The 18,542-nt window shown below is 42.1% G+C and overlaps 1 protein-coding gene across 4 annotated transcripts in view; it reads right to left on the bottom strand.

Moving 5' to 3' along the window:
• Positions 1-18,542, bottom strand: part of SYNE2 (spectrin repeat containing nuclear envelope protein 2) — a 296,623-nt gene that overhangs the window by 172,156 nt on the left and 105,925 nt on the right. For all 4 annotated transcript variants that reach the window (XM_037031145.1, XM_037031147.1, XM_037031146.1 and 1 more), the window contains exons 22-32: positions 17,055-17,189; positions 15,292-15,450; positions 12,253-12,464; positions 12,013-12,103; positions 11,077-11,192; positions 10,731-10,857; positions 9,103-9,260; positions 8,148-8,295; positions 6,882-7,492; positions 3,925-4,104; positions 1,486-1,636 (exon numbers count right to left, since the gene is read on the bottom strand). In XM_037031145.1, the coding sequence (XP_036887040.1) occupies positions 1,486-1,636; positions 3,925-4,104; positions 6,882-7,492; positions 8,148-8,295; positions 9,103-9,260; positions 10,731-10,857; positions 11,077-11,192; positions 12,013-12,103; positions 12,253-12,464; positions 15,292-15,450; positions 17,055-17,189 (2,088 nt within the window). The remainder of the gene's footprint in view (positions 1-1,485; positions 1,637-3,924; positions 4,105-6,881; positions 7,493-8,147; positions 8,296-9,102; positions 9,261-10,730; positions 10,858-11,076; positions 11,193-12,012; positions 12,104-12,252; positions 12,465-15,291; positions 15,451-17,054; positions 17,190-18,542) is intronic.

Raw genomic sequence — 18,542 nt, forward strand, 5'->3', positions numbered from 1 at the left:
CTCAGGATCTGGGATTAAGGCAGAGACCTTGATTCCGAAATGAAAGCACCAGGTGGGGAACTGGCATCAGGGGCACAGTGCAGGAGTAGCTACATGAACTGGGACACAAGGTTCATGTGTCCCAGGGGAGGGGAGGGGACCTTGTACAGCTGGTCGCATTGGATTCTCTGAGAACCAAGGGAATCACAGCTCCTTAAATCCACTGGAATGAGGCCAGAATCCTCCTCGACTCCGAGACCACCAGACCCAAAGGTGCTTCCGCTGGATGGAACCAGAGGGGTTGCATCTAAGCAACTCCAGCTGACCGTCTGCTCATGGTCTGGGTGGCCTCCCTCAATTAAGTCTCTTAATAGGAATCCAGTTACAAGGCTCTTTCTGATTGGTCCGTTTCAAGACACTGAGTCTGAGACAGTGGGTCCCTGACAGGGTCTATTCCTCATCTGCAGCACTGGCCATGTGTCTGAATCCTAAGTGTTATTTCAGCTTCAGGAGTTCTAGATAAGGAATGAATTGCCCACGAGAACTTGGTCTATTCACCTTGGTCTAAGAACCTCTACTGAAGTTGCTCTCAACAACTGGGAAGTTTAATAAAACGGTTTTCTAACAACCAGCTGAATCTAGTAGACTAAGTTCACACATGCTTTTGACACTTGGACAGCACTTTAGCAGAGCGCTCATAAAACATACAGGAATGGTGAACAGTAATATAGTAAAGTGTATTCTTTTCTAACAATCTCATTTTCTGCCACTCTGATAACCACATAAAATCATAGAAAATCATGACACCTAGTGTCCAAAAATATTATTCTTCTTAGAATACAAAGCTGTGATCGGTGAGACTACGAACCCAGAGCAGCCTTGAGATCAGCTCACACACCTTTGCAGAAAGCAACTAAATAAAAACATAATTTTTCCTTTGTCCACTAACAACAGAGGGGATTTTCCTCACTGTCTTCATTCTCCTGAGGCTGCATAGAAGGCTCAGGTTCCTTTCAGGTAGAAAGTTCCTTTCAGGTAGTACACACACCGACCGGTAGCACCTCACAGAGGTAGCAGCGGGGGTGACCCCCGACTCCAACAGAACCACAGTGCCAGCATCAAAACCCAAACAACCCTCGGCTGGAGCATCGTCCCATACACCAAACGCTGTGGGTTCCATCCTCAGTCAGGGCACGTACCTAGGTGGGGGGTTGGGTTCCCAGTAGGGGCACAGGCAGAAGGCAACTAATGGATGTTTCTCTCTCTCTCCCGGCCCCCAAATCAATAAACATATCCTTGGATTAGCCTTAAGAACAAACAAACATCAACTTGGGCGGTGATCTCTTTTAAGCTCTGTTGACATACTGAGTAAATGCTTAGGTATTTGGTAAAACAGAGTCACCGGTTTAAACCAAGTTTTGAAAACGGCTCCGCTCAGAACACCCTCTTTACTGGCCGGCTTGGGAGCAAGGCCACGCGTGGGGCTGCCTTTGGAACCGGACTCACCTCCGCTATCCGCTTCTTCAGGTTCTCCTTCCCCATGTACGAGGCCTGAAGGGAGATGACATTCTCTTGCCTTTGAATCAAAGTTGTCAAGACATTTTTAAAATTGTGATATTGCTTTAAGAGCTCCAAAACTCTTTCACATTGGTCAAGGCTATAGAGAAGAAAATAAAATGTAAAAAAGCAACATGTCTGAAAATAACAAAACCATTCTTTCTCTTTTTAATTATCCTACAATAAGGACTAATACATGATAGAAGGATTTTTCTTCTTGACATGGTTTATAATACTTTTACCAATTTAACCTAGGAATGGTGGCTCATTCTTTATCTGGCAAGTGGAGAGTAAACGATCCCTGATTTAGTATTTTCACCCGATCAATATTTAAAAATCACCAGAAGTACACTCTAGAAAGAAACATACAATTCATAACCTTACGGAATCAGCACCTCAATTTCATTTTTAACCAAAAGACATCTTGGAAAACTGTGTCTCCCTACAATTATTCTTGGAGTCTATTTTAAAAATAATTCAACAAGTCATAAGTTGTTTAACTCTACTTAACTGATTCTATATTTAGCCCTTTTTAAAAAGTATAGCACCGATGATGTGGCAGTTAGGGTACCTAGCGTCCAGGTATGGCTGGGCACGAATTTGTCATGTGACCTTAGAGAAGCAACTTTAGGTCTCAGAACCTTAATTCCTTCTTCTATAAAACCGAAGGTTAGACTAGATCAAATACTACAGACAGGCTTTATCTCACTACTGTACGCGCAGGCTCCGGAAGGAAAGCGCACTCAGAGGAGTTCTGGGATAAAGGCCCACTGAGAGCAGAGTGAAGGGGAATCACCAGTGAGCTGAGGCACCCTGGGCTCACTGCAGCAACAGCTTTCCATTGGTCGGCCATTGGCCTCCAGGGGACAGGGAAAGTGCCCCGGGTCAGAGAGGAGGGTCCAGCAGGAGTTGCCAAAACACATGCTGAAAAGGGAGGGGGATGGTTAAGACCACCTTGAACTCTCTTTTCTTGTCCTCTAATCTCCTACTAGTACTTTCCACTTCTTAGCCCAACTGGAACCCTTGGCCTGGGTGGTACAGGGATAGGGATCAGTCCTCTGGACCACTCCTACCCGTAGGCAGAGAGTAAGGAGGAGAAGCCAAGGATGGAGTAGATTGAGCGGATTTACCACCTGGGACTCACAGGTAACGGCTGTTACACAGTTAAGAAAACCTTTGAGCCATGCCTAGGCTCTGTGGGAAAGATGGCAGCAAGCGACAGACAACATCTGCCATTCAAGGAGGGTGGTGGGTGGTGTGGAAGAATAATGCCCCCAACCACCAACAGTGCGCATGTCCTGTGAACATGTTACCTTATATGGCAAAAGCGACTTTGCAGTTGTGATTAAGTTCAGGGTCTTAAAATGGGACATTACCCTGAGTCATCCAAGTGGGTGAAATATAATCAGGAGGGTCCTTATAGGAGGGAGCCAGGAAGGTCAGAGTCAGAGAAGATAATGTGATGAGAAGCAGAGGTGAGAGCGACAGAGAGATTGGGGTCGAGATTCGAAGATGCCAAGACACTGGCTTTAAAGAAGGAAGAAGGGGGCCCTGGCTGGGTGGCTCCATTACTTAGAGCATCATCCCCAGATGTATGTCAAGGCTGTGGGTTTGATCTACAATCAAGGTGCATACGAGAATCAACCAATGGCCCTGGCTGGTGTTGCTCAGGGAACCAAAAGGTCACCAGTTTGATTCTCAGTCAGGGCACATGCCTGGGTAGCAGGCCAGGACCCCAGGAGGGGGCGGGCAAGAGGCAACCCCACACTGATATTTCTCTCCCTCTCTCTCTTCCTTCCACTCTGACTAAAAAATAAATAAAATCTTTAAAAAAAAAAAGAATCAAACAATGAACACATCAGTGGGTGGAACAGCAGGTTGATGTTTCTCTCTCTGTCTCTCACTTCCTCTAAAATTAATTTTTTTAAAAAATGGAAGAAAGGGACCCAAGCCAAGGAATGTAGTAGGAGGGCCCCAAAAGACAAAAAAGGCAAGGACAGGGATTCATGTATCTCTGTTCTCCTAGAGTCTCCAGAAAGAAACAAAGCTTGATTTGGGGATTTCCAACCTCCAGACTGCAATATAAGTTTGTGATGTTTTGAAGCCACCAAATTGTGGTAATTGGTTACAGCAGTAATAGAACACTAATGTAGGTGATTAATATACCATGCATTTGATATCCTTCCTAGATAACTCCTCAAGTTCATTCAAGCCCCAACCTGTGGTTCCAGGTCTGCTCAGACATTGACTCAGTGAGTTTCCAGGATGAATCTCCTGTTTGTCCTTCTGTTAGGCCCATAATGGGAATGGGTTTTAAACACACGCATTTCAAAAAGTCAATCATGCTACAGTCCATTTTGCCGATTTTGGAGGAATTGTTTTCCTTACCATTCAGCGATGGAAGCTTTTGCATTCTCCCACAGGAGTGCTGTGTCTTGGCACTGCTGGTTCAGAGCTTTTTCTCTGCCATCTTCGAACTGTGGAAGAGAACTGACCATATCTTGCAAGTGTTTCTTCTCTTCTTTATAGTCATCTAGGTCCTTATCCAGTTTGATTAATAATTTTTTCCTTGAATATGAAAGAGAAAAGATTGATAGCCATTATTAGACAATTTGACACAACGTAAATATGGGCAATTGGGGAAGCACATCAACTTGAACTTGTCCTCATGAGGTTTATGAAGACGAAAATTACATATTGCTGTTACAGAGTTCAGGAGGCTCTTTGCACTTTTAGAATACTCATCTGGTGTTTTATATAATAAATATGCAAAACCAAAACTGGTACCATTTTTCTGTGAGGAGCACATTTGTAAAGGGTGTGTATGTGCATGTGAGAAGAAAGAGTACGGGTGTGTAAATGGGTGGGAGAGAGAGCATGGTATGTAGAGGGGAACAGAGATGCCTGGAAGAGCATTACAAGCTCCAGGGGAAGGGTGGGGGCCCAAGAAAGAGGGAAAACTTGTATTTCTATCCCATGTGTAACAGCTCTCCCATATCAAGAAAGAGCTAAGGGTGCTAATGTGCAAACTAATCCCGGAAGGATTAACTCCATTCACATAAGTCTAAATCGCTTTTATCAGATATCCACTGTCTCTACTTGCTCTTTTCCAATTTCTCTTGCATCTATTCCCATAAGGCTTTTACTCCCTATGGGTCCTCCAAAAATAGCTCACTCGTCAAGACCTCTGGCAACCACTGAGGCGCTAAACTATGTTCCACTCTCAAACTTCACCTCCCTTCACTAATCAGCAGCCTTTGACCCAGCTGCTTACCTCCTCCGCTGAAAGGCCTTGTCACTGGACTCCCAGGACTCTTGATTTCCCTCCTACTTCACTGACCTCCTCAGCATCTTCGGCTTGTTCCTCTTCATCTCTCCCCTACCCCAGCGTACACTGACCTCTACTCATCTATCTAAATGCACTCTGCTGCTCATGGCTTTCAACAGCATTCTAAAATGCTAAGAACTCTCAAATTATACCTCTAACCCTGACCCCTTATACCATCTGTTTTTAAGAGTCTTATTGATACCCATACATGAAAGCCAAAGAATTATTCTGAACCTATCACTTCTGAAACTGAGCACGCCTGATCTTTTATTCATTGCTTGATACACTTTAGGCTTTCTCACCTCAGTTAATGGTAGCCCCAATATTTCTGTAACAGCCTATGTCCAATGTGTCAACAAATCCTGTAGACTTTCCCTTCAAAATACATAGAGAATCTAAACCCTTTTCACCATTTCACCACTGGTCCACAGCACTATCATCCCTCACCTGGATTACTGAAATAGGTCAAACTAGACTTCCTGCATCTTCCCTTGACCCCTACAGTCCACAGTTAACACATGAGTCACAGAGAAGCTAGCACAATAAAAACCCATTCACTTCCCTCTGCTCAGAACCCTCCAGTGACTGACTTCCCAATGCCACTCAAAGTAAAACCCAAAGTAATCACATGACCCAGAAGTCACGAGCTAAGCCCCACCCCATCCATCACCTCTGACTCCCCTCATACCCCACCCATTGCTGCCCTCCTCACCTCCCAGCTTCTCCGCAAACATGCCAGGCCCAGTCTCACACCTGGCCTCTGTACCCACTGCTCCCTCAGCCTGGAAGGCCCTTCCTCCAGTTGGTAATCACTTAGCTAGCTCTCACCCCATCCAACTTACTTCAAGGTCACCTTCTTAGTACAACTGTCCCTAATGACTCTCTTTGAATTGCAACCCCTTGTCCTTCTTTGCTTAATTTTTTTCTCTATAGCTTTTATCATCATCAGACATACTGAATATCTTACTCCTCCCGCTTGGTAATAAGTTCTATGAAGGGCAAGAATTTTTGTCTATTTTGTTAATTGCTATACCCCTAGTACCTAAAACAATGCCTAGCACAAGCCACATATCTATTGTGTTAATAACTAAATTAAGAATAAAAGCAATTTATTAGTTATAAATATATGGTTTTCATAAATGAATATTTAATTCGCATACTTATTCCTTCTAAATCTATAATAAAATCTACTAACAATGAATTCATAATAAATTAGCATTTAGTTCAACACCTCATTAAGAACTAGGGTGATATAGGAATGGAAGTCTCATTGAGACTGAAGTCAGACGGGAATTTCAGAGGAAAGAGCTTGGTCAGCTAAAAAGCCCGAAGAGAACACTGGACCTGAAGGACTACAGAGGCACATGGAGACAGAAAGTGGGAGAGACTTACTAAGGGGACGGGAGCTCCACAAAAGGGACTCTTCCTAACACTGCCACTATCAGGACTGAGAGGCCGACTCTGACCGGCAGAATGAAAACAGCAGCACTCATATTGCAGGCTGCCAGCCCCAGTTTATCCCAGTTCTGCTCAGCTCACAGAACTGACACTAACTACAGCTTATCTCCATCCCGTGCCCTCCTACTCAGTCCCCACCCTAGTCCGGATGGAAGGAAGGATGAACCTGAATGATAAAGGAAGAAGCAGGGATGAGGCAGGGGGTGTGCATCTGCTAGCACTTATTTCTTCCTTGTCAAACATGTAGTTTGCCAGGGCTTCCCCCATCAAGAGAACACCGTAATAAATACAGAGCACTAAAGGGAATTTGAAGCAACTCATGTACTCTATCCACATCTTAGTTCATGAGAATGAAAACTTTAAAGAAAAAAATTATATAACATCTTATAAAAGCACAGTATCAACAAGAAGGCAGTTTGTTTGAAAAGTCCACAAAAAAGAATGCCGAAGGCTGAATGGAGTGGGATGGAATAGAAACAGAAAGACAGAAGTATTTGTTTCATCTAATGGATATTTGAAAAGACAGAAAAATGTCGTCTTGGATGGAAACAACACTCACCGTTGTTTCACAGCTGGAACAGTCGCATCCTTGAGACCAATTTTACTGAGCTGACTGTGCACATCTAGAATGTTTTTCAGGAGCTCGTTATTTTTGAGAGTACAAGTTTGCAGGAGTCTGTCTTCTTCAGTGAGACTCTCCTGTCTGCCACAGCCACGTGTCTCAAGTAAGTGTTTGGACAGAGCATCAAGGAGTTTTTCACAGGATGCCTCTTCACCCCGTTCGGCATCTTTAAAGCTTATACCAAGCGTCTTCAAACGTTTATCCAAATGCCTGGCCTTATCTTTCATCAGATAAATTTCTCCCTCTTTATTTTTCACTGTCAAAGTATTTTCTGGTGACACCTGTGTAGCTGAGGCTGAAAGGCCCATGGAAGGGTCAACAGGGAGTTCGGCTGTTCTCAGAGAAGCCAGAAAATCTTCCAGAGCCCTGAGGGCATCTTTACTGGTCTGGATCCTGTGGTTCATTTCTTCAAGTTGTGATCTCTGTTTTCCTAGAATAGCCTGTGTTGCATGTACATCAACTGGGTGTAACTCCTTTAATGCCAAGTTGCCCGAATGCTCCAAACTGTTACATCTCTCTATCTGTTTTGCTATAGAATCTTGAATATCCTAAAATAAAGGTAAGAAAAACTGAAAAGACTGAGGTAGAAAAAAGTAAGACTGCATGTCAGAAACTACCCTCAAAGTATGTAACTAGATTTAATCTAGAAAAGTGCTTCTCAGTTTAACCAGGGCTGACAGTGTCAGCATTTTCATTGCAAATGATCAGGTGGCCCGGCTGTTTCTTCATCCAATACCCTTCCTGATGTTTCAATCCCCCAAAGAAAGCAAGTATATAAACCTATTGCTTCAATGAAAATAATCAGAGTTAACAATTGAGACATCTGTTTATAATCTGAAAAATAAAACAAATATGTTTTCCTTATGATGGGATTTGGAATAAGTAATCTGTGGAATATGCTAATATAAGCATGAGTCCAGCAGATGTTTAAGATTTCAGTCACTGGAAAAGGCATTCATAAGGAACCCTTCACTTTGAATTCAAAGAAAATATCTCATCATTTACTTCACAGTACCTACTTCCAAATTTGAAAGGAATTAAACAGTTAAGAAATAAATAACAAGCCTAAATTACTGAAGATCTTTCTGTCGTGGCTTATATTCTAAATACATACTATTGGTGTACAATTGAAAATGCAGAAACATGGATAAATCTCTGAGGAACTGATGATTCTATAACTATATGATGAGAACTTATATTTACTCTCAGGCTTTGATACAGGCCATCGGCATCAGTGAGACGAAATTCTCCAACAGCCACCTCGCGAACGGGGAGGTCTGAGCCACAGAGGAGGAGCGACTCCCTCTCCACAGGTAACACAACCTGCAGCGCCATCTCCAAAGACTCCACTCTAGGGGAAAAATAAGCAAGATGTAGGGGGAACAGAGCAGAGAGACGCCCCATAAAACACAGTAATGCCCCTACTTAACCAAGAACGGCAAATGATTATCTGATACAAATACACACAATATGTACAGAGCATCACACTGAAACCCAAGCCCAGCAATCCAAAATGGCAAAGATAAGCTGTTTCCTATACAAGTATTCTTAATGGTTTAACACACCACGCTGAATGGAAAATTGTAAAGTACAAATTACTGCATGCAATTTAACACTGCCTTGACGACAAAGAAACCTCGTTATAAATACTAATTATTTTATTAGTGGAAATATAACAGAGCCAAGAATAGGCTCTACTAATAATAAACTGAAACATAGTTAGTTATGTTTCAATTTACATACAGATAGTTATGTAAATTGCATAGTTAACACACAGACCCAGAGCCTCGGTTTCCTCCAGTGTGAAGCAGGGATACATATCCTATGTACAGGGGTAATTACAGCACTCTCATTTCAGAAATTAGGAGAGGCCCAGAGAAGTCACACAATATGACCAAATTCAAGCACAAGGGGACATTGGGAAGAGGATGATTTGGGGAACTCAACAGACTTTAAACTCCATGTAAGTCACTAGCCAGTGGTATGGCTCATTAGGTTATATAACCACCCCATCAGCTTGCTAGTCAGTAAAATGTCAGCCTCTCTTGTGGTGGTTGTGACAAGTAAACAAAGTAACATACTAGGACAGTACTAGACTAGCTTAAAATGGCATTTAAAAGTTGAATAAATTCATTATCAATAGATCTTGGAATTATACCTGGTCTTAAGACTCATCTGAAACTCTCTCTCTTTGTCCTTTAATCTGTCTCTTGCTTTAATTATAAAAGGCTTCTTTCTGTCACTCTCAAGTTCTTCTAACTGAGACGACGTCATCTCAAACTCTTTCCAGCAAGCATCAGTTTCATTTTTTAAGACCTGGATGAAAATACATAAATTTATCAACTTATGTGTTAACAGGCACAATTATTCTGTTCTTACAAAATGAGACAGCCACCAACTGGACAAAGTTTAACATAAAAATACACTTAGAAAACATTACCTTCCAACCACCTACAAGTATCTACCAGGGAACAGTAACACTAACTGTGCTGTCAGAGACCCTTTTAATGAAGCCAAGGGAGTCCACAATGCAGCTTCCATCCAATTCCAAACTCCCTTCCCCTAAGTTCAGTGCACACAACCCAATTCAGAAAGACGCAACAGTTGTACGAACAGACATGCTATTTCCCCTAAATAATAAATCTTTGTTTCTCCCTAAACTAAAAGAAAATTGAAGTGAACCAAAACTGTTTCTAACAAACAAGAAGTGAATAAAATTAATTTATGATTTATAATTAAGTGCCTAAAAATTCTGTACCATTTTAGCACCTTATCTTGGTTCTTTTTTTTTTGAAGGAATTTTACTGTGTACCCACCAGTATAATTTATCCTTCCCTTTCCCCAAGGATTAGTATAGCTTTTCTAACCAATTTATTATTCAGTCCTTGGAGTAAGGTCCCAAGACAGTTTCTTAATTGCTTTGAAAATATGCTAACTCCATCATTTGAACAATGAACAACAGAGATTTTAACACAGGAATTTTGCTTATTCATATGCAAAACAGGAGCCAATCTGTAAAGTGTGACTCAGGAAACAGCATCATAAAAGAAGAAAACTAGAAAACATAAAAGGCCGAGGTAGGAACCACCCATGGCCTTTTCTCTACCGAATGCCTGTTCTGTGAGGGTTTGCTCTACTACACGTCCAAGTGCACAAGTGTTGCACTACAATGCATAGATTGTCTTCGCAATAAAAAAGCTTACAGCTGATGTGCCTGCCACTAGCTAGACTGTTTTATTCTTTAGCTCTTGAATCAAATGCAGTACATCCTTTGATAGCTCTCCAGGAAAATCAGCCATCACTTAGAGTAAAAACCCCCTCAACCCCTGGCCCTTACTGTCCAACATCAGAGAGACGTTGTGACAATTTGGCTAAGATGAGAAACTGAAAAATATTTAGTCACTGGTTTTTCATGTCTTGTTAATTTTAGAGCAACCTAGAATCAAGAAATGTTGGTTAAAATTGCCTTTCAACCACATTCTTCTGACCAATTCATCCAAAGCCCTCATTCCCCTCCTAAGCACAATCCAAAATTTTGCAAGTCACAGTGTCTGGAGCATCAAATTAGAGCATGAGCAATAAATGAGGACCCTGAACCAGAGTCTTTCCTGGGTTTGATACTTGGGTGCAAATCACTTCCTAGAATCAGATGACGTTAGAAATGCAATCCAAAGAGTTCTTTGGAAACATCTCGCATAAGGGACCTCAACCAAAACGGTCATCTCTCTCCTCATGGTGGTATTATTTTTCCAACAAAAGATGAACTCTAATAACGTTTTCAATTACCTGTAGATCTTTCAGTTTACCCTGCAGACAAGCACTACTCCTTTCCCTGTCACTAGGGAAATCAGAAGTAATCCTAAATGTGTTGTTTTGCAGGTGTAGTTCAAGCGCTTCTCTGCATGTATCAAACCTGGGAAAAATTAAATGTGACATTACTTAAATTAAAAAATGAGACAAAAAAGTTTTTCAATTACTGTCAATTACGCCTAAGAAAACCCCAGGGAATCTGTTAAAGTTGCTAGACCACATGCATAAATCATGACTACAGGGCAGTGAGAACTTATGAAATAACGTGTTTGTGATGCTGGAAGACTTTTGGTAGACTTTCCAGTTGTTTGAAAGAGTTTACCTCTCCAGTAAACTATTCATAGATGTATTGTGATCCTTTTCATACTTCTCCATGTTTTCTTCCTGAGGAGGCTTCAACTCTGATTCCAGGTTCAGATTCTCCATGGATTCTACTGCCTAAACAAATACGCAAAATAGGAAACACAGTATCTTCAATATACTTAGTTGTCTAGAACAGACAAACACTTTTTGATACAAAGGCATATTATTGATTCTCTATACCCCAGGAGATAACACAATTTATTTGAGGTTTCTCAGCTCAGAGAAAAGATCTTCCCATGGGACAGGGAAGATTTATTACACGGAGTCTCACCTCCTACTTGGAATGTCAGCATAACGAAGGACTTCTCCTGACCCCCTGAATGCTCTTGCTGACTTCGACCACACGGGGATAGTCGAAAGCAGACAGAAGCCTAGCGTGCAAGAGCAGGCCTCTCAAAACAAATACACCTCCTTCCTTTCCCACACCTCTGACTGGTCATCTGGGCTGTGATACACTGTAAGTGCCCACTTACCTAAGGTTCTAAATGAAAATTCAAATCCCAAAGATAGTAAAAGACATCATAATGAGCAAAAGACAAATGATAAATGAACCACCTCATCTCAGTGACACCAAGGCATCTGTACAGATTAAACTTAACCTTTTATATCCTCAGTAGTAATGTGCTCTGTTGACATGTATTCATGACTCAAAATGGTCTCTTTTTTAAAAAAATTGTCTGTACTCTCAGCAGAAAATTAAGTTAAGCTTGGTACAGCTTTGCTGCATTTTAATTCTTTGAAGAGCAACCCTCCTTGCATGATTTAAGTGGGAATTCTCAGCTGATGAAAACTATCAGATAATTAAAACCATCGCTTAATCAAGGAGAAGGGGATTACTGTACACTTGGCTTTTCCATTGAGTTTACTTCTAAAACACATTATCCACATTTATCACCTTTTCGGTCGATGGCTGATTATTTGAGTTTGCAGAGGGCACCTCACTGTGGGCATTCCTTCCTCCGTTCTCAGACGTGTCCACGGTCCCCCTGGGAAGGAATCAAAATTACATATTGAGCTAGAGGGGGGACATGAAGCCTGAAAGGGAATGCATAATAATACTCAATTTTATTTGATTTTGCAGGAGGCTTTATCGTGTGTTTTCTCTGACACGTGGCTATTCTGATGAAGCACTAACTTGTTTCTCGACGTGCCCCCGACTGTGCGCTGCAGCGTCGTGTGAATCTCAGAAGCACATTTCCGAAGCCTTTCAATTTTTTGTTCATAATCTTTGAGTGCTCTCCTCACTTCCTGTTGCCCCTTCTGTGAAGTCAGCTCTTCGCACAGCTCCCGCAGGACATCCATGTGGCGGTCAAGCTGGCACAGGCCGCCTTCCTGAGGAAAGCAGGCCTAATTGAGGAAACAAAGCAGGAAATGTGTTCCAAATGAGTTTACATAATTAGTCCACGAGGGTTCGACACAACAGATGTGCGTGACTCTCGCAGCACAGTCTGCTAGAAGCCTGTCCACTGTTTGCCTGGCGTGGTAACGGGCATGGAGAAGATGGGGCGGTCAGCCCTGAAGGGACGTGCCACAGTCCAGTTCTAGAGTAAGAAAACCAGAATGTGTCCCCCCCAAACACACCTTTTTAAAAAAAATCTTCATCTGAGGAAATGTTTTTACTGATTTGAGAGAGACAGGAAAGGCAACAGAGAACATCCATGTGAGGCAGAAAAATCGATCAGTTACCTCCCGTATGTACCCAGCTGGGAATTGAGCCCACAACCTAGGTATGTGCAGTGACTGGGAATCGAACCCACAATCTCTGGGTGTAGGGGAGGACAGTCAACCAACCGAGCCACCCAGCCAGAGCCAAAATATGCCTCTGTGACCTGAAAACTATTTTGAGCTGAAGGCAATTAAGAAGTAGTAAGTGCAGAAAAAGCTCTCCCTTTTCTGCCTAAATATGGGAAACAAAGTTTCCTTTTACTGGAGACAAACACTCCCCAGCCCAGAGACAGCACCAGGGGAATCTGCAAGCAAATCTTGTTAAACTAGTATTGATCCTTCCACTTACTTCTTCACCATGTACCACTACCAGCCCAAACCCCGTTGTCTTGCCAACTCTTCACAAATGTATTTTTTGTCTAAAAGGTATAAAAGGTTCCTACTCTGGTCACTTCTTTAAGTCTTCAATCTCTTTGAAGGCTCGCAGGTGCATGTGAAAATTCAGTAAGATATGTATGTTTGCAGCCTAGAGAGGAAAAGCCCCAGATGTTCTGAAGGGACAGTAGTCTAGTGTGGCTGGAGGGCACGCGCAGAGAGAGTGTTACAGGCAGGCCCTGGGGCCAGACGGCGAAGCACTTGAATGGCCTCCTCGGGAGATTGGAAATGTCCTGGGAGCATGGGTGAGCCAGGGACACAGATCTGTTGTTCAAAGGGGTCACTTGGGTGATGAGTTTAGAAGATGATGGCACCTTCATCACGCTGAGAAAATAACCCAGGCTAAGGGAAGTGGCAGCACCAGTGGTGAGGAAGGAAAAGCAGCAGCTGTTCTGAAGAGTAACAGATAGGACTCTGCCACAGACCCCACTCAGGCCAGGGGGGAGGGAAGGAAGGAGACGCTGAGACAGCAACGCCCTTCATAAACAGGGTATGTGGGAGGAAGAAACGTTCGAGAGAAGATGCCACTGGTTCGTGTTTGGATGTGCTGAATGTGAGGTCTCTGAAGAACACTGTGGTGTCTCAGTTGGAAACAGAACCTGGAGCTCAGAGCAAAGGGCTAAACTGCTCATAAAGATTTAGGTGCCATCAGGAGAGAGGCAGCTAAAACCCCAGCGTGCCTAAAATTGCCTAGAGCATCACGGAATTAGCCAAAAATGAAAACTGTCAAAATTAAAATATTGAGATAACACAATAAGAAGGTGACGTTTGTGAATTACATTAGAAAAAAACTGTACAAAAAAAAGAAAATAATAGAAAGCAAGACGGGCCTGCGAACCAGACGATCACGGTTCGATTCCCAGTCAGGGCACATGCCTGGGTTGCAGGCCAGTTTCCGACAGGAGCTAGTTCCCTGCAGGGGATGCACGAGAAGCAACCATACACTTATGTTTCCTCCCTCTCTCCTTCCCTTCCCCTCTAAAGATAAATAAATAAAATATTTTTTTAAAAAAAGAAAAGAAAGAGATTGACATTAGGAAAGCCACAGCAGGAAAAAAAATTTAGAGAAATGGAAAACAGAGGTCAGTATGTCAAATATTGGGTCAGCTAAAAAGTCTGTTATGTTTTATTCTGTAAAATAAAATACACATTTTTCATTTTCACCAATAACTTTATTGATTAGGATAGTTTGAGTATGTTGGCTATCTCCCACTATTGGCTTCTCGTGAGTAGAGGCCAGGGGTGCTGCTAACCATCCTGCATAAGACAGCCCCACAGCAAAGAAACGCTTGGCCAAAATGGCAATAGCGCCAAGAAACTTCGCAAACCCCTTTGACACAATCAGTCACAGAACCCTCTCCATACACTGCACAAATCTTTTTTTGCATTTCAGTTGTTTTTACCTTTCTTGAAATACCAAAACATAATATGCAAAAAGTGTTGTGCATTTTCTTCCATCTTCAATATTAAAGTGGTTGCATAAAAATTCACCAATTTTGATAAGTTTTCTTAAAATGCACACTGCTATGACAGCTGTCACAATACAATCTAGCACAATTGTTCTGAATGAAGTTAAAGACAACTGAGCTCTACTGGAGCCACTGTATGGGAGAAAAAAACATAACGGACTTTTTAGCCAAACCAATACATAGAAGCGGTCAAGCAGGATGGGGACCAAAAGGAGACATTAGATTTGCCCAGCTGGTTTCTATCCTGACTTGATACCTATCACAAAAGCTGCACTTCTGAGGACACTGTGTCCTCACAAAAGTAACTTTGGGTACCTCAGTAACAGGTGACAGGTTGGTAGCCAGACTCTCAAGGACAGTGGTCATGGAAACCTATCAAGGGAAGTCATGAGCTATTAACTCAATGCTAAATTTTTCTCACTTCTAAAATGCAAGAATCACAGGCTCTAGTTAGAACTTGAACTGCATAAGAATACTCCACAGGGCGTGAGACGGCTGAAGCCATTTTCAGAGCAGATGCAATCCTAGGCCAAGGTCACACACAACCCCTTTCGAGAAAAATCTCAAAATGATGACAAAGTGCAAATGGAAAATGCGTGGTTTACCTCATGTTCCTTGATGAGACCCTTGGTCTTTCCTCTGCGAATTAGTTTCTTTTCTCTATTTATTTGCTTTTCAAGTCTTAAAATATTGTCACTAATTTTTCCTTTTTCAATGTCTATTTTTAGTTGTTGAATATACAAAGACATTTCATGATGAAGAGACTGTAAATAAGCAAAGACACATATTAACCATGGGAACAAAATATATTGAAAGGTCTTCCATTAAAAACACAATAGAAATACTTGTAGTAACAAAGGACAGAAATAGAGCTTATGAAATTCTGATTCGTCCTTTTGTCTTTGGGGAAAACTTTTAAAAATGTATCAGACCCATAAACACATTTTTTTCTTTCTAACTGCTAAAAATGTGTTTTAGTTGGGAAAGGCACTGTTAGAATTAAAGAGATGAGCTGCAGACTGAGAAAAAATATATATAAAACACACATCTGAGCCTCTGCGGAAATAACCAAATATTATAATATGTATCCTGCATAGTATTCTGGAACAGACTGAAAAACACATTAGGGCCTTGGCTGGGTGGCTCAGCTGGTTGGAGCATCATCCCCTACACCAAAAGGGTGCCGGTTCAATTCCCAGTCAGGGCGCATACAGGATGCAACCAACTGATGTTTCTCTCTCACAGTGATGTTTCTCTGTCTTTTTATTCTCTATTTATTCTCTCTCTCTCCCTCTTCTTCTTTTAATATCAATAAACATATGATCAGGTGAAGATCAAAAAATTAAAAAGCACATTAGGAAAAACTGAAATAGTCATAAAATATAAACTTGGTGTCAGTATTAATCCATCCATTATAACAAAGGTACTAGAAAAATATAAGATGTGAATAGCAGGGAATACTGGTCATGGAATATAGTGGAATTCTGTACTATCTGTAATAATTCTGTAAATATAAAATAGGTCTAAATTAAAGTTTACTTTAACATGTGTTTTAAGAGGAACTTTAACAGTAGATATTCAGTGACATTACTTCATTCTCTCCCTCCTCATATGTTCATACATACCTGCACACATATACACAAAAAACCATATTCAATACTAAATACCATATATTGTACACAATCTCTGTGATAGGTCCTTTACATAAATCTTTGCAACAATCCTGTCAAGTCAGTGGGGTTATTGGCATTTCATCAGTGAAATTTCTGGCAATTAAGTGACTTCCCCAGGACCACGGCTGCTGGACCCAAGCCTGTGCGCCCCTGAAGCCTGTACCCAAAACTCTGCGTATGTGTGTCAATATGTTGTCTCAGACAGGATCCAACCAGGAAACCAGAAGACACTAAATGTTCACCTTAGGGGGTATTACATGCTGAGGACTGATTACACCAGAGATGAAAACCAAAGAGGGGACAGTGAGGCAATCCAGAGATGAGCATCAGCAGAAAGCTGCCACCCGCCGCTGGGCTTTGGGCTTCAGTGGACTGCAGGCAGAAGGGTCACCAACCAGAGGCTGGAACCGGGGAACCTGCCGCCAGGGGGGACACAGCTGCCAGAGACCCTGTCCAACAAGGGGCCATAAAGCCTTTGGACTCTCAGGTTTCCCCTCTTCCAATCCCCTTCTAATTTCCAGTGCCGTCATTGGCCGAACACAGGAGCCAGCGATACAGCGCCTGGGAACCGCAGTCTGCGGGGACCAGCCCTGTGTGATGCGCAGTAGACAGGACAAGCAGGAACGGCTCAGACGGCACAAGGCTCCACAGCCAGATGCATCAGCGTACACCCCGATACGCACGCATGTTCTTACCTCCCACTGGGCAGCCACGTCTCTACTCTTTTCTTCCAACAACAGCTTTTCATCTTCAGCTACATTACTTTTCAGTTCATCAACAGCTTTCAAATACTTGGCCAGACTTTTTGTATTAAAAATTGATACTGCTTCCTAAAAAAAAAAGAAAAAAGTTGCCAACAAGAACACGAAAGCCTCATTCCACGGCCAAGTGGAATCGACCTATAGATCTTCCATGGGGAGAACTAGGAAAAGGACTCCCAAGATTGTTTAAAGGTTTAGGGGAGACTTCTCTTTGTAAACTGAGATTGACAGACCACTTGCATCTCTTGAATTCTTTCGAAAAAAACTGTAAAATATTTATTTAAATAAAGTTACACAGTTGAGACCCAGATAAACACTTCATATTTATAATATTCAAAATAATTTGTTACCACTTTGATAAATAATTAAAACATTTATTCTGCAGAGTAATGAGCCTCTCATGAGGTTTCCCCTAAAGTTTTAAGTATTGAGCAGACAACCACCCTTCTGAAGCAATATAAATATGAAGAGTATACCAGCATATATTAGAGATTAGCATTACAACAAGACACAATCTATAGTAGGTTTAGTATGGCAAACATTTAACACTGTATAACACATAAGGTTTCTTTGCTGCAAGAAGGCAACATCACCTTACATGGACTTCTAAGTTTTGCCCAGGGCCAACCACTGGCAGGCCCATCCCAGGGAAGAAGTGGCAGCAGACAGGAAAGGGAAACACCCTGACAGGAATGTGTCTGCTCCTCACCCCACAAATCCCGGCTTCTATTCAATATTACTGGCAATACTTTATAAGAGCTAGCGAATGATAGAAGAAAAATAGTTTGGGGCCTGTGAAAGAAACAGAAAACTATAAGGAAACAAGAAGACAAAAGTAATACCAGAGAGAAAGAAATCAAGCAGGGTCGAAATTTGTCCTTATACTCATTACCTGTTTATTATAGCTCTCCTGCAGAAAAGGCATAATGCTGAGTCCCAGAGACCTTCTCTAAGGCCTCTGTGAGGACTGCCAGAGGTCTGACCTGGGGAGATATTTGGACCCTGGATGCTGGGGATCTTACTACCTGAGAGTGTACCTGGGAGTCCCAGGGCCTCAGGGAAGCGTGAAACAGGCAAGGACCTTGTGTCTGCTATGAAAACAGATCCCCTTCACTAAGTGCCAGAGAAAAAAGGGAAATATTCAGGGTCTCAGACACCAGAAGGAAGGTGGGCAGAGAGGAAAATGGTGTGAGAACTGACACCTCTAACTCTTTTCTCAGGTAGAAAACGCTTTCAGAGCTTCTACTTTTTCTTTTCCTTCTCTCTTTCCTAGCAGACCATATCTGGCTGCTTAAAATCCAGCCTGGTGATTATTTAAAAGAACCAGTGATTCCTAAGATCAGTTCAGCACTCTCAGCGACCTGGGAGTAAAAGTGGGAAAAAATGGAAATTGGTCAAAGTTTGTGGCAAGTATAAAAAGCA

Source organism: Sturnira hondurensis, unplaced genomic scaffold (genome assembly GCF_014824575.4).
Source record: "Sturnira hondurensis isolate 20B ecotype Veracruz unplaced genomic scaffold, ASM1482457v3 Scaffold0021143, whole genome shotgun sequence".
Taxonomy (NCBI): domain Eukaryota; kingdom Metazoa; phylum Chordata; class Mammalia; order Chiroptera; family Phyllostomidae; genus Sturnira; species Sturnira hondurensis.